This window comes from Heterocephalus glaber, unplaced genomic scaffold (genome assembly GCF_053883595.1).
Source record: "Heterocephalus glaber isolate CG9 unplaced genomic scaffold, H.glaber_assembly_v1.0 deba00001497, whole genome shotgun sequence".
NCBI lineage: Eukaryota > Metazoa > Chordata > Mammalia > Rodentia > Bathyergidae > Heterocephalus > Heterocephalus glaber.
In genome coordinates this window covers 45,972,589-45,988,206 of record NW_028258320.1, presented here as the reverse complement: position 1 = coordinate 45,988,206, position 15,618 = coordinate 45,972,589, and the positions used below count along the sequence as shown (strand labels likewise).

The 15,618-nt window shown below is 39.1% G+C and overlaps 1 protein-coding gene across 2 annotated transcripts in view; it reads right to left on the bottom strand.

The window, feature by feature from the left end:
* The window catches only part of Dntt (DNA nucleotidylexotransferase), a 41,488-nt gene that overhangs the window by 17,707 nt on the left and 8,163 nt on the right, over window positions 1-15,618 (bottom strand). The window contains exons 2-7 of one of the 2 annotated variants that reach the window (XM_004838573.3): window positions 12,806-12,980; window positions 11,933-12,058; window positions 10,623-10,793; window positions 9,551-9,622; window positions 4,410-4,533; window positions 920-1,052 (exon numbers count right to left, since the gene is read on the bottom strand). In XM_004838573.3, the coding sequence (XP_004838630.2) occupies window positions 920-1,052; window positions 4,410-4,533; window positions 9,551-9,622; window positions 10,623-10,793; window positions 11,933-12,058; window positions 12,806-12,980 (801 nt within the window). Of the gene's footprint in view, window positions 1-919; window positions 1,053-4,409; window positions 4,534-9,550; window positions 9,623-10,622; window positions 10,824-11,926; window positions 12,059-12,805; window positions 12,981-15,618 lie in introns of both variants that reach the window. The other variant, XM_087185041.1, reaches the window with a different exon arrangement.

The following is a 15,618-nucleotide window of genomic DNA, read 5'->3' as shown; positions in this document are numbered from 1 at the left end:
TCTATATATCCATTTAAAATTGCAGCGTACATACACACAAGGGGGAAGGGGGTGGGAAGAGAGAGAGAGAGAGAGAGAGAGAGAGAGAGAGAAACAAAAAGCAAACCAAGAACTGTACTCATGTAATAATACAAGGTAGCGTTATTAGAATTATATCATAAATTAGGGACATTTTCTTAGATTCAGACTACTTTCTCTTTTGCCTCAAATCTAGTTTGTCATAATGGTCAAGATCTACTAGGTAAGAGGGTCAGAGGGAGAGTTTGAGGAGGATGTGGGAGGGAAGGAATCCCTTTCTGAAATGGAGACCTCAATATTCAACAACAGCACATGCCTCTGGAATCAGCCAAGATTTCTTGAGCACCTACTTTGTGGCAGGCATCATGAATACTAAGCTCTAAGGGCCAGGGATCTAGCTCAGTGGTTTCGCCGCCTGCTGGGCAAGTGCAAGGACCCGAGTACCAAAAAACCCCTCAAAAACCCAAAACAGAACTAAGCTCTAATAGCTTAATGGGAAAAGTACACATTGTGTAACAAGTGTTTGGCCTGTATCTAGAGAGTACCGAAGAGAGGTCCCTAACCTAGCAGGGAAGAGGACAGAGTCACAGAAGTCTTTCTGGAGGTGGTGGAATAATTAGTCTTACAGCATGAAGAGAAGCCAACCAGGTGACTGAGGCATGACAGACCAAGGAAAAAATTCCAACTGAGCAAAGCCATAGAGATAAGAAACAACTTCATATGTAGAAGGAATAACAAAACAATTGGGGCTGCTGAAATGAAATGCGAGGGACAGGACACAAAGCTTCAGGGAGAGGCTGGCACTAGATCACAAAAGGCCTTTTGTGCTATTACAGAAGCCTGTACGTGGTACAGAGCCACTGAAGGTGACAAAGCAAGGTAGTCCAAGCAGCTCATTTACCTCCGGAACCCTCCTGTCATGGAGATGAAGGCCCCTGGAAGAAATGTCCAGACGGCCTCTTTAACCAGCATGTTGACTGCCTCTGCTTCTGCCCTGGTCACACAGCTGACAAGGTCTTCATAATACAGGAATCCTGAGGGGTCATTTGACAGATGAATGGAGAAAGTGAATCACAGTGGGAGGGGATTCTGCTCCCAAATAAGCTACATGGTCACAGGCGTCAACTATACTGTTTCCATAGAGACAGACTAATCCATGAAGTTCACTTTGTTGTGAATTTCTCATGGTAGTAATGCCTCTTTGATTTCTGAGAGGCTTCCAATGTCCTTATTAGGAAGGAGACATTTCCCATCCCTCAGGAATAACTGTTCCAATCTGATTTCCTAATGAAGAACCAGCCTTCTTGAACAATAAGATATGCCCTATCACTTTAAAAAGGTAATAAAAAAGATTTGGGGTGGGAAAATTTAGAATTGGAAGGCTACGGATAGATTTAATAAATGAAAGCCAAGAATAGGAAAGAGGTATATTTGTGTCTGAAGCAAGGTAGAAAATGTCTTAGACGGTGTGCTAGGTGGCTTCACTTGTTGCTTCTTTGCCTGGCCACCAAGAACAAATAAAACCTCAGAAAAAGTTGCTATGGTGAGGGCTAAAGACTTGGTTATTTTCACTGAGCAGTGTGGAGGGAGGCAGAGAGAGAAAGAAGCTTATCTCCAAGGACTAGGGTGAAGTATTAGAGGGGAGATTTGTTAGTCTGAGTGACATCTAATTATATTTTAATTCATTGCTCTTCTAGGTGGTGTCCCCAAGAGAGGGCCATCTAAACTCTGCTTTACCCTAGTAGTAGGAGCTTTGATACTGCCAGACTCAGCCCATTTCCTAACTATAAAGTCTGCTTGGGCAATTCTTTCCTATAATGAGCTTAAGTCTACTTCCTTCCAGCTTTACCCACCACTGACCCTCAGAAAGGACAGGGAGAAAATCTGTTGCTTATTGTTTCTGATGCCAGGATCATGAGAAGGAGGCAGCACGTAGACCATTTGGTTTGAGCATCCTGTACACAAAGTTCTCAGATTAAAACTTCCCTTGTTATGCCTAAGTGGAGCAGTTGTAGAAATGTATTGGCAGGACCAAAAGGTGATGTCTACACTAAGATACCTAGAAACTCTGTCCAATACCAAGCCATTGTGCTTGTGGAGCTATTTTCTACTATCAATAGTGATGCCTTTTCTCATTTTATTTTAAAGAGTCACCTTTTTTTTTGTAACATAGCCCACAAAAAGTGAGAATGAGCAGTTTGATCTAAAAAGCAATGCTCCATTAGGTTTTAATACAGAAATTGCCACAGGGCTGATATTCAAAATGCAACTCAGTTGATGACCATAAAACTCCTGTGCTCACTGCACATGAACCAAAAATTATTATTAGCAATGTACAGTTTCAGAATGTGCAGATACCAGAAATGAACATGGAGATACTGTAATAATTTATTGCCCTCTATGAAAGCAATTTAATTGGCTTTCCTTTGTGATATGACAGGGCAGTTGATTTATCACAAGATTATCACACTGGATAATGTTAAATATGTGCTGCTAGAAATTGACTTATTAAGGCAAATAAGGCATGTGAATGCTCAAGCCCCAGGGAATTGCAATCAAGGGCAATTATAAGTAAAACTGAATCACGTTTTCTATCTGACCTATGAATTGTGTTTTCAATGTGTTCAGTTAGCCTATCCTTTGCAGTATTTTAAACTATTTCCATTGACAATTCTATTCATTGTACTCCAAGGAATTCTATTCATTGTACTCCAAGAAATGCATATAACCAGTATTTTTGTTACTGTTGTTGTTTTAAGTATGAAGAGAGGGCATTCCTCTATTTCTCTATAGATCTGACAGTATTAAACAGTTGGATTCACTAGTTAAATCAATAGCTGCTTCACTTATTGAGTTAGAAGAGTCTAGAAAGAAGAGGAAAAATCTGATTTACAAAGCTAGGAATTTGGAAACTTTTAAATCTTGAAAGTACTTGGTGTCATTTGATAAGAATTTCATCTAAATGAAACACTACACACTATGCTGCCTCCAAGTTTCTAAGTGTTGAAAGTTCTTACTATCATTCCAAATTATTTACTTGCTACTTATTTTCAATACATATCTTCCTCTTTAATAGCATTTCTCCAGCTGGTATAATAATCATTCTTATTAAATGTGTACTCTCTGAAGCCTAGAATATAAATAATGGATCTTTTTTTCTTAGACCCTTTTATAAAGCTTATTAGCAATCTTTCAGAACTTAGCAAATTTAGGGCTGAAGAAGTAATTCAGTGTTAGAGCACTCACTTAGCATAGGTTAGACCTTGGGTTTGCTCTCCAGCAACACATGTGCATGTGCGCACACGCACGCGCGCACACACACACACAGAGAAATTAGAAACTATCAAATTTACAAAAGATGAGTAGTAGTTAGTATCATTGATAGAACCCACAAAGATTTGGATTCCTTCCTGTACCATTGCTGGAAGTTTTATTGTTTGTTGCTATTACTTACAGGAGATAGCTGTTTATTTTTTCTTCCCTGGTCTCCCTTACTTTCATATCATTAGACATTTTGATAACTCCATCATTATTTACAGAATCCATATGCTGGGGCTCCCTTTCAAATCACAAGTATATTTTTATTACTATTGCATATTTAAAGTAAACATTTGAAACTCACACAATTTTTGGCTCTATATTGGCAATATTTTACTTTTGAAAAATTTATCGGGACCCTCCATAAATGGAAGTGACCAAACCACCTGGATCCCTGGGAAGTCCCTCCAGGTTTTCAGATGGTAATAAAAACTCATGTTTCCATATTCCTTTCTCTTCTCAGGCCAAAGGGTTTTGGTTAGGTACATCAAGCCCCTGTCTGGATTTTTACCATTTCCCTTCTATTGTCCTAGTATTTTAGTTTCAAAAGCTTATTCATAGCTGTGAACTAGTCTGGCAACAACTCTAGTTCTTTCAAGTATTCCTCCCCCACATCTCGTCTTCCATGTCAGCTTATTCTTCTGTCTTTGACTCTTTACTCTCATCTTTTACCTGGGATACATCCAGGACCAAATGTCTAGAAGAGTTCATAGGACCAGGTTGACATATATCCTAGTTTGATATCTGGATAAAGAAATCATAGCAGCCACCAAGAAGAGGGTCTTTGCTCAGTGCCAACACAGGGCTCAGGACTTTGCCTACATTATCTGATTTATTTCCCTGGTAAGTATCAATGTTATCACCTTTTTTACCAATGAAGTAACTAAAACTCAAAGGTTTCAACTAACATGCTCAAGATCATGCAATTGGAAAGTGCTGGAGCCAAGATTTGGATTCAAGCATCAATAGATGCCCAAAAGATCACCTAGACTGGAGTAAAAGTACAATCAATTTTTATCTCCACCAAGCCTGACCAACACAGACCAACCACAATTTTTGTGAGAGACCATTACCTGCTTTCTGCATTCGTGTAAATGTCAGGCTTTTGTCTGACCTTATTTTACTAAGAGATCTGAATCCCATCCGGAACCACTTCTCGGATGTCTTCAACCCCACTCCAAAAACAGAAGTGAAGAGCTGAAAAGAGGAAGGAAAGTTATGCCATTAGTTTATAAAACAATCACTATGACAATGAAGTAGTACTTTTCAAGGTCTCAGACAACAAAGAAAAAGTGTAAGCAAAACAATGGCCCACTTTCTCTTGAATAGGATAAGTGTTATGGTTTGGATCTAGATGGCCCCCCAAAGCTTCATGTGGTCATAGGCTTGATCTAGACTCTGTGAGGCTGGAATTGGCTCATGATGCAATGCTAGGCTCAAGGGCACTAAGATTAAGGGTGTGAGTGCTACCTGCCCTAAGTAGTCTGAATAAGATGAAAGGGCCAGGGAGATGCTTTTAACTCCCATGTTGCCTTTGCTGCCTTGTGTGCACCATGTTGTTTCTCCTCTGCAATGCCTGTTTGCCATCCCTGCCTTGGAGTCTGCTGACTATGGACCAAAACCTCTACAAACTGTAGGCCAAATAAACCCCTTCCCCTCTAACTTTGGGTGTGGGACTTTTGTCTCATCAACGAGAGAAAAGTAACTAACACAATAAGTAAGTAGGGGGTAGTAACTTTTTAGAGGCATTTTTGTTTCAGGTGAGTCCTTTTGTGACGTATGAGTTTTAAAGAATGAAACAGAAATGAGAGGCACATCTACCATTTACATAAGGCTTACATATAGCCTAACTTGAATAACAGATTGCCTCTGTTGTCAATGTGTCAAAAGCTACCATATGTGGCTCTCTCCTTTGCTGAATGTCTCTTATGTACAGTCCTAGTCTGTCTGTTTACCCTCAAATTTGAAAGCTGAATGATCTGGGAAGTTATATAAATTCTCCCATCTCACACAGATGGTAAGTGGCAGAGCTTAAACTTATATCCTGGTCTATTTAGACTTTAGGCCTAGGATCCTGCTTCTACCCACCTTTTAGTCCTGTGCATCACTTCTGAACTGGACAGACTGGTTGAGGTCCCTTCTATCATCACCTCTAAGGCAGGAAAGTCAGGAAGTGACAAACCCTGCTTCTGAGTAAATGAGGATGCAGTGAGGAGCTTTCTGGACAGGTTTGTTCTTAGAAGAGGTTTATTCTGTCCACATGGTTCTTCTGTTCCTCATGACATTTGCAGCCATGAGTGACATGCTTTTGGAGCTAAAATAGTTTGTATATCATCTGTTACAGTTTAGATTTATGTTCCCCAAAACTCTTGTGTGCTCAGAGGTAGGGCTTTTAGAAGGCGATTAGATCATGGGGGTGCTATACTTATCATTTAAAAAAAAATTTTATTTTCGGCACTGGGGATCGAGCTCAGGTCCTTGTGCTTGTGCAGCAGGTGGCAAAACCACTGAGCTAAATCCCTGGCCCTTGGGTGCTGTACTTATCAGTAGATTCATCCATTAATGAATTGAGCAGCTGAGTGTGCTATAAGGAGGTGGGCCATGGTCAGAAGAGAAGAGTCACTGAGACAGTGACCTGGAAGTATACAATTACCTCCCTGGCTCCTTTCTTCTTTCTCGGTTTCCTGGGTGCTGTGACATGAGCAGCTTTTCATCTACCATGCCCCTCTGCCATGCTATTCCAGCTTTGGAGCCAGCTGATGATGGACTGAATCCTCCAAAAACCATGATCCAAAATAAACTTCTCCTCCTTCAAGTTGTATTGGATATTGTGTCTCAGTGATGAAGAAAGTGACTAAGACAGATTTTGGTACCAAGAGTGGGGTCATTGTTGTGACTATACCTAACCAGTTGAACTGACTTGGGGAGGAGTTTGGAAATGCTTGGAGATCCTGGCTTAAGAAGCCACAGAATGCTATAAGCAGAGTAAGAGGAACTTAATGAGAGATTCTAGTTGGAGCACAGAAGAAAAGAATGCTGCTAGAAATGCAGGTGGTAAAGGCTAGTATTTGAAAGTTTCAGTTGGGAATAAGGACTCTATTGGCAGTCAGACATGAGGCCACATGTGTCATGCTCTGGCAGAAAATTTGTGTGCATTTTGCTCATGTCCTGAGACTTTGTGGGAGACTAAGATTAAGGGCAGTGGACTAATTAATCTGATGGAAGAAATTGCAAGGCAGTTCCATGTTTAGACTATGGCATGGGTACTTTTGGCTGCTTTCAGCCAGGTTTACAATGAGCACTGGGAGCAAAAATCTCATCTGAAAATTTTGGAGTTTTGCCAGAAAGGAAGTACCTTTCTGGCAAAAGTTGGGCAAAAGAGAACATGCTTGTTAAAAATATTAGCATTACAAAGAAACCAAGTACTTTGCATCAGGACAATAGAAAAGATGACTTGAGGGCATCTCAGGAATCAGCAATACCCAATGCATCACAGGCTCAGAAGTGGAAAAGTGTAAAAAGTGTATGAGAAGAGAGCCTCAGAGTAGCCAAATGGAGAAGCGCTATCTAGGGAATTGTTTCCTTGGGATTTGATTCATAGCACTAAACTATTCAGGCACTCTACAGACAATATTCATGAGGACCTGGCTATTATTCAAGTTGGTGGCATACCTTGGTATCATACACACGGTGCTGGTTTTAAAGGCATGCAGAATGTAAGAATTTCCAGCGAAGCTTCTACCCAGATTTCAAAAGAAAGCCTGAGAAGCTGGCCAGTGTGCTCCTAAGAGGGGAGCTGTGTGTGAAGCTGTGAGAGTGAAGCTAAAGGTGAAGTGGAGATGCCAGCAAGTTGGAGAAACCAAAAACATGAAATGTCTTAAGAAAAGTCATAGGCAGTGATCAGAGCCAACCCAAGAGACAGCCCATGAGGGCTGCAACCAGCAATGTGTAGGAATAGGACCACTCAAGCCCTTTGGAGCTCACATCTCACCAGAACCTGCCTTGGGTGCTGGAGATGGAACTACAGGATTTAGTATTTTCCTTTGAGGATTTTGGTCTTTTTTGGTTCCATTCATTTACCCTGAGACAATGCATGTTGGAAGTGTTTAAATTCTTTTTTGATTTTTATAGAGGCTCAGAGATAAGGAGCTTTGAGTCTCAGAGGAGATTTTTGGATTTAGTCTTTTCAGCAATGCTGAGATTTGTTAAAAATTCAGCGACACTTAGAGATGGACTAAATGGATTTTACATAAAGATATGCACATGAATCTTTTAGAGGCCAGGCACAAAATGTTATGGTTTAAATCTGAATGTCCCTCAAAACTCTCATGTGGTCAGAGTCAGGGCTTTTGGAAAGTGAATGGATCATGGAGATGCTATACTTATCAATGGACTCACACTAATAAGTGTAGCAGCTGAGTGTGCTGGTAGATGGTGATTGGTCAGAAGAGAAGGGTCATTGGGCCCATGACCTTGAAGGGTGTATTTCCCTCCCTTGTCTTTCTCTGTTTCCTGACTGCCATAATGTGAACAGCTTTTCATCCACCATTTCCCTCTGCTATGCCATTTCTGCCCTGGAGCCAGCTGACAATGCATCGATCCTCTGAAAACTATGAGCCAAAATAGACTCCTCCTCCTTTAAGTTGTGGGTATGGGGTATTGTGTCTTAGTGATAAAAAAAGTGACTAAGACATTATCATAATATGGCAATAAGCTAGGGACATCCATAATTATTTTGGTATCTTCTTCCTAGAACTCTACTAAGGATACATTTGGTTCTAGTTCCTTGTGTGATGAACAATTGGGAGGTAATTAAGTTTATATGAGGTCACAAAAGTGGAGGCTCTCATGATGGATTTCATGCTCTTCTGAGAAGAGGCCCCAGTGAGCTTTCTCTCATTTCTCTTTGCCATATGAGGACACAGGAATGATGCAATTATCTGCAAGCCAGAAAAAGAGCTCTTAACACGATGCAACTATACTGACACCTTAATATAGAACTTTAAGCTTCCAGAACTGAGAAAAAAATGAATTTCTATTGTTTAAGCTACTCTGTATGGGGCATTTTGTTGTGGTGCCCTGAGTTTACTGATATAACCATCCAGAATAAGTAATAAGATTAACCAACAGTGTGAAGAGACAACCCACAATGTGGGAAAAAATTTTCACCAGCTGTCCCTCAGACAAAGGTCTACTATCTCGAATCTCTAAAGAACTTTAAAAAATCAGACCTCCCAAATTTAAAGACCCAATCCAAAAATGGGCATCTGAAATGAACAGACATTTCTCAGACAAAGAAGTAGAAATAACAAATAAACATATGAAAAAATGTTCAACATCACTGGTAATTCGAGAGATGCAAATGAAAACAACACTGAGATTCCACCTCACCCCAGAAAGAGAATGGCTGCTATCATGAAATCAATCAATAACAAATACTGATGGGGCTGTGGGGAAAGAGGAACCCTACTTGACTGCTGGTGGGAGTGTAGACTGGTGCAACCACTGTGCAAATCAGTATGGAGATACCTCAAAGAACTAGGATTGGAAGTCCCATTTGACTCAGCTATTCCCCTGCTGTGTATCTTCACCAAAGAATTAAAAGAATCATACCACAGTGATATATGTGCATCCATGTTCATAACAGCACAATTTGTGATAGTTAAAACTTGGAAACAACCCAACTGCCCAAGAACTGGAGACTGGATAAAGAAAATGTGATTTTTAAAAATAAAATGGAGTATTACTCAGCTATAAAGAATGAGAAATTAGAGACATTTATAGCTAAATAGATGCATATTGCAGTGATACTCTCAAGTGAAATAAATAGGACACACGTGTAAATACTGAATAGTTTCTCTAGTGTGAGAAACGGAAAGTGTAAATAAGGACTAAAAGATATAATAGATAATGTGAAATAGGAAGAAAAGGGGCAAAGGGGAAGGGGGAAGGGTAGGGGTAAAGAAAGAAGGGAATGGAATTAATGTGAGAAAAATAAAAAATGGAAACAAAGTCTTTGTAGATAGGGAGGGGTTGGAGGGGTTGAAGGGAGGGCAGGAGAAGGGTTAGAAAATAAGAACCAAGAGAGATTATGTAAAGGTGCAAATTTCCAATGATGAATGTCATTATATTGTATACCTTAAATGTACCAATAAAATTAATTTTAAAAAGATTAACTGAAAAAAAATTTAATGAATACATGTAAATCACTTACTTTGAAGGATTTATATCGTTCATTATTTAACACAGCTTTAACTTCAGAACTTTCTCCATCTTCAATAATTTCCTACATGGACAATTGAAAAACATTTTAAATTAGTGATATTAGAGAGTTATAGCCCGAGACTGTCAAATTTATAGCTCTAGTAGCTTGATTTCTCATGAAATGCAGGTACATTGCCTGCAGTATGTTTCCCTACCTAATTTAGAGAAAGCAAGAATTTTCCTATAATTTAAAACCCTAGCTTATCATATATTTAAGGAGCCCTTTATAATCTTCAGAGCAAAGCTTGCAGAACGATTAGGGCACAAATCTACAGTAGCCCCATGCGAAAAATATTCACTGGCAAATGCATGCTCAAATATATCTGATAATTTTCTTTTCAATGAATGACAACTTTTTAAAATAAGAGGACTTCTCCACTGAGCAAGTTATTTTTGGATCCACTAAAGCCAATCCATGTTCAGTTCTAATGGTGTGTGGCTCAGTGCCACTTCTTCCAAGTAAATTTTTCTTGAATAATGTACCTTAGACTTGACTATACTGATATTACTACCAGGTCACCAACTTGTCATGCTGTGGAGTCTTAAACACAATTAAGTATATAAAATCACTCCATCTTTTTGGAACACACACACAGTGAGAGAGAGAGAGAGAGAGAGAAAGAGGAATCAGCATCACTAAATGTCACACCTACCACTCCTCTGGAGGGGACAAATCATGAGTGGAACTGAGCCTTCCACAAAGCCTGTTTTGGGAGTCAGCCTTTCCCCTGCTGTAGAGTTCTAAGGACACTTGAGCCTTATCCTGTATGTAATAATAGTACGTGAGAGTTCTTCTAGTTCCACTAGCTGGCCACATGCAGCTCTAGCTGTGATAATGTTAGGGTATGGATTATACACATTTTTGCATTTATTTATCTCAGATAGATAGATAGATACTATATAAATATAGATGTGGAGAGTGAAAGATACAGAAAAAGAGAAGAAGTTGTGAATACTATAACTACATAACTAACAGGAAAATCTGTTTTTAGCTCCCTGCTCCCTCCCGACTTCAACCTTACCTCTATGATACACTTCACCCTGCCTCCCAGGCAGGGAATGCCCTCTGTGTCCTTCATACTGATAATGGTGAATGGCAGAGATTTCAGTACAGAGGCTGCTCTCATATATGTCACATAGAAGCCTTCATTCTCTCTAAACTCACAATCTTCAGCCAGTATCTCAAAGGCATTCTGAGAAACAAAACCAGATAGGCAAAAACCCTTGAAACAGTGATCACTCACAAATGTCTCTTGCACTCCTTTACATACTGGACAGTTTCCTTGAAGGTCAGAATTTAGCCTCCTATTCCTTTGCATCTTCCTATATGAGGTCAAGTGGAGTTGAACTGAAGTGACAGGTGCCAAATGCATTACAAGTAAACTGAGTTCTCTGCTATTAGATATTCAGGAATGATTTAGCCAAAAAATGACCTTTGCTCACTGTATCCCACTATTCCCACTTGGCATGACCCCTCCCTTTTTGCTGTCTTCCTCCCTGATCTGTCTTTAGGGTTCTGTTGCTATCACTAGGTGTCTCTTACTATGCACATCGAATATGGCCAGCATTTAAATCAGGTTCATTGAATGAATGGTTATGCTCATGGGTCACACAGTCCCAGAGCCAGGGCTATATAAAATGGAGCATGTTTATATTGCTAGCAGAAGAGTTAGCAGCTGAAGCTCTGGGATATCATGCTCAGTAGCCCAAGAGCTCCAATTTCCTGATATTCCTCACAGATGTGGGTTTGGAAGTCCAGAAGTGAGAAGCTTTGTGTCTGATACACTACTGCATGTTTTATCCAGGTCACCATTGACCACTAGGCTAGAAGACAAGCAGCTGTAGGTTTTTTAGACTCATCTGAAAAACTTCAGGTCTATAGAGATGATCAAGCTCACTTCTTATTGCATAGATGAGGAGCTGAGGCTCAGAGAGAGGAATTGACTTGCCCAGGCTAGCTAATGTCAGGCTAAAATCTACATCGGCAGACTCTTCATCTTTTGGCTTCCCAGCAAAGGCTGGTGATACATTATTGTTATTCCCATGCAATTTGCTCTTACTATGTTTTGGAGTAATTATAATATTTGATTTTTCAGAATATTTGCCTTTGATAAATATTGTGTCCATTTACAACAACTTTCAGGAATCAGCACCCTACAGAATACAACTCAAATGTATTTAGTCCATTTCCATGAAAGAAAGGGACCCATTCTTGTCAGAAAGGAGAAACCTTTCCCAGATTTCCAGAAAAATCAGAATTTAGGTTGTAGATCCATAGAAAGAACTTGCAAGTCCTTCATTTGCTCTGGGTGTTGAAGTAAAGCACTATTACCGTGAATATGTAGTTACAGTTGTCTAAAGTGGTTCTCCTCTGACATGCGTACTCAGGGATCTTTTGTACTGCAAGTGATGGAGTCTTCTGGGGTCCTGGGTTGGGGCTAGCTGGAGAGTCTCTTACCTAGACAAAAGCATAAACATCAATTTTAAACAATAATAGTAATAACAGTAGGTATATATAGAGAAAAATAATTGGGAACCGTTTGATGGCATTTGTCACTGGAAGGAGGATAAAATTATCAGGGACTTAAATTACATGTTATATACATTTCTAATATTTGTATTTGCCATCATTAACATGTATTATTTGTTAAATTAGAAAAAAAAAGTGACAAAGAGCCAACAAGAATTACCATTTTTATTTTCTCTGAATTTATGATGATCCAAGTTCTCTTCCCAAAGATTCTAGTTCTAATGGTCAAGGATTTGGAACTGAGAACTTAATTGTTTTTTCTTTCTTTTTCCTGAATGACCATAGTACATAGTACATAGTACATAAGAACTCTCTGTTTCTGGTTTCCAGAACATCAAGGCTTAAATAATTTGAAATGTTTGTGTTTAAATATGTTCATAAAATAGCTACCATCTATTCACTGCCTATAATACATTAGGCCCTGTAAATGCTTTATAAGTATGTAATTCTAACCTTCATTTGTCTTATGAATTGGGCGTTATTGTTTTATGATAGAGTAGAAAACTGAAGTTTGGCAAAAGCTAGTGACTTGTCCAAGGTCACACAGGAAATAAGCAGAAAATTTGAGGTTGTACCTAGGTTTGTTGACTCCAGAACCTATGTTCTTAACCATCAAGCAAAGGGCAATGAAGATTTGGGGTTCTTGACCATCAAGCAAAGGGCCAGAATACTCACAACAAGCTGGTGTCTTCCTGTCATCTCCACTGGTTTCCCTGCTCCCATGCACTCTATCAGCCAGGAGACGTCCAGGAGTTCTAGCTGGGAGCTGGCTTGGATGTTCTGTACCTGCAGCCACTCCAGAACATCATTACCCGAGTTATTCTCTGCCACTATGTGAGTGACAGAATCACTGCAAAATGCAACGCAAAGTTATCAGCTAAGGAGCTTTCAAAATCAGAAACTGTCCCTGCCTTCCAGGTTTCAGCATGTTCCATCTAATGGAGAAAATGCTCACTAGAACTTTCCATAGGCCTGGAGAATTCAGGCCTCCATGTAAGGGAGTCCTCTCTATTTCAGTTAGCGAAGCAACAGTGGTCTACATTACATGTCAGATGCAAGAAAAATTAAGACAAACTTAGCAATTTTTATTAGATATTTATTATTGTGGTGTCAATGGAAAAACCAAGATTCAGAGAAGATGGAAGATGAAATTGTTCTTAAAGTAGAACCTAGCACTACAAATACAGTTTTGATGCACTATTTCATTTTTATTTAATCCAGTAGCCTTCAAAGTTGTTTGACTGGGACCCACAGTTAGAAATACATTTTATGTCATTAGCAAAAGTTCAAGTAGAAATAGATACAGATGTACAGAGGTGGGCACAAATACATTTATCTTAGTCCACTTGAGATTCTGTAACAAAACACCTTAGAAGGGGTAATTGATAAACAACAGAAAAGTATTCCTCACAGTGCCAGAGGCTGGGAAGTCCAAGATCAAGGTGCTGACAGATTCAGTGTCTGGTGAGGGCCCATTCTTCATAAATGGCACCCACTAATTGTCCTCAGCTGGTGGAAAGGGAGGGCAGTTCTCTGGTGCTTCTTCTATAAGGACATTAATCTAATTCACCTAATCGCTTTCCAAAGGTCTCACCTAATACCATTAACTTGAGAATTAGGTTTCATGAAATGAATTTGAATGAACATAAACATTCAGACCGTAGCAACATTCCACTGTTAACCTATTAGTAGGTTGGGAAATTTTGCTCTATGTGTTTTGAAGCATACTCCTGTGATGTAAGTCAGGCAGGGATCTTTTCTCTAACAACCACTGGACACTTACCATGGTCAAGCACTGTCCAAGTACTTTATGTATATCATCTCATCTAATATTTACATAACTCCTCAAAGAAGTGTGATACTATTCACACTTCAAAACTGAGAACACTGAAGAACAGAGAATGTAAACGATATCATAAGCGCACCCAACTGGTAAATGATACTTTTTTTTAATGTCTCAGCTAGATCAGTTATGTTATGTCTACTTTTCAACAAATCTTAATAGTTAGCATCATATCATTGGATCTAATGATTTTTAAGACCCTTTTAGTTCAAGTAGTCTATAAATTTGGGAAACACTAAGAGCAAACCAGGCATCTAAGAGAAAAGTAAAATTATTTTCTCTTTCTTTTCCTAGTTCTCTTCCTTGACTTTCTTTCTTTCTTTCTTTCTTTCTTTCTTTCTTTCTTTCTTTCCTTCTTTTTGATTGACTCTTCAGCCTATTGTTGTTCACTATTATATGAACAACCCCAGGTTCTTGTGGTGGTGGTGGTGGTGGTGGGAGGGAGTTGGGTACTAAAGAAGAAAAAGAACATTTCTGGATATTAAATGAAACAGAGGGTTACCAATATGAATTATGAGAAGATATGAGGCATGGACAAGATTTGTAAATGATATTCAGAAAAGAAGAGCTTGGTGTGAGCTGGGAGAGGCAGATGGCTTTGTAGAACATCTAGAATTTATGTCTGATCTTGATAGATGGAAGGAATAAGGTGGCTGGAAGGCAGAACTTTGGGTACTGTTGGAAGAAAAGATTCAGAAGCCAGAAGGACAAGGAAGGGAACGGCCTGAAATGGAATAGAGAGATTATTTTGGGAATTAGTTATAGTTGTTGAGTCAGTAGGGAAATCATATTGTAAAGGTCTTAAAAGCCTTATTGAGGAAGTTGGTTCCTCTTTTCCGGAATTATGAAGCTGATGTCCTTTTATGAGGACATCAATAGCATTATGGTGTTATTCTAAAGGACTAATTGAGTACAGAAATGATTTTGAGGGGAGAGAGTAGGGATGGGAACACTTGGGAAACTACTTAGAAGGATGAAACAATAGACCAGATTTAAGATTATTTTAATCCAGTCTGGTTCCTACAGCACTAGAAAGGAAGGCAAAGGAGAAACATGATGGACACCTGGCATTAGTTCACCTATGAAAGGTAAAAAGTAGAATCCAATATTACTCCAACATATTCATCAGTGTAAAGTAGCATCACCTTTGGTAGAAATAGGAATTTAGGAAGTTGCATTTCTTTTGGGGAAAAGGGGGAGTGGAATTGGAGTTGTTTTAGGCACACTGCATTAGAAGACAGCAAGAAACCCAAATAAAAATATCTGATTGACATTTGGGATCTAAGAGGTGGGGGCTGGAGGTTGGTGCTGAGACCACCTGGGTGGCAGGATGTGACGCAGAGCCAAGCAGAAATAAGTTGTGGTTAAACAACATTTTTCAGAGGTCAAGGAAAGGTAGGTAACTCTTTTCCTATTCTAGGCCCATATAATTCCCAAAATTATTTATAATAAACTTCTTTAAAGGTTTTTTATGTCAACACTTTAAGAGGACAACTAAAGAATTAATAAGCATATATAAGAATTGTGAGTCTATATTTCTTCCCTTTAAAGGGAAACATTTAAATTATTATATTATTGTGATATTTATTATTACACATTGTAATATTGTTGTAATAAGTATTAATATTTATTATTCTTATTACAA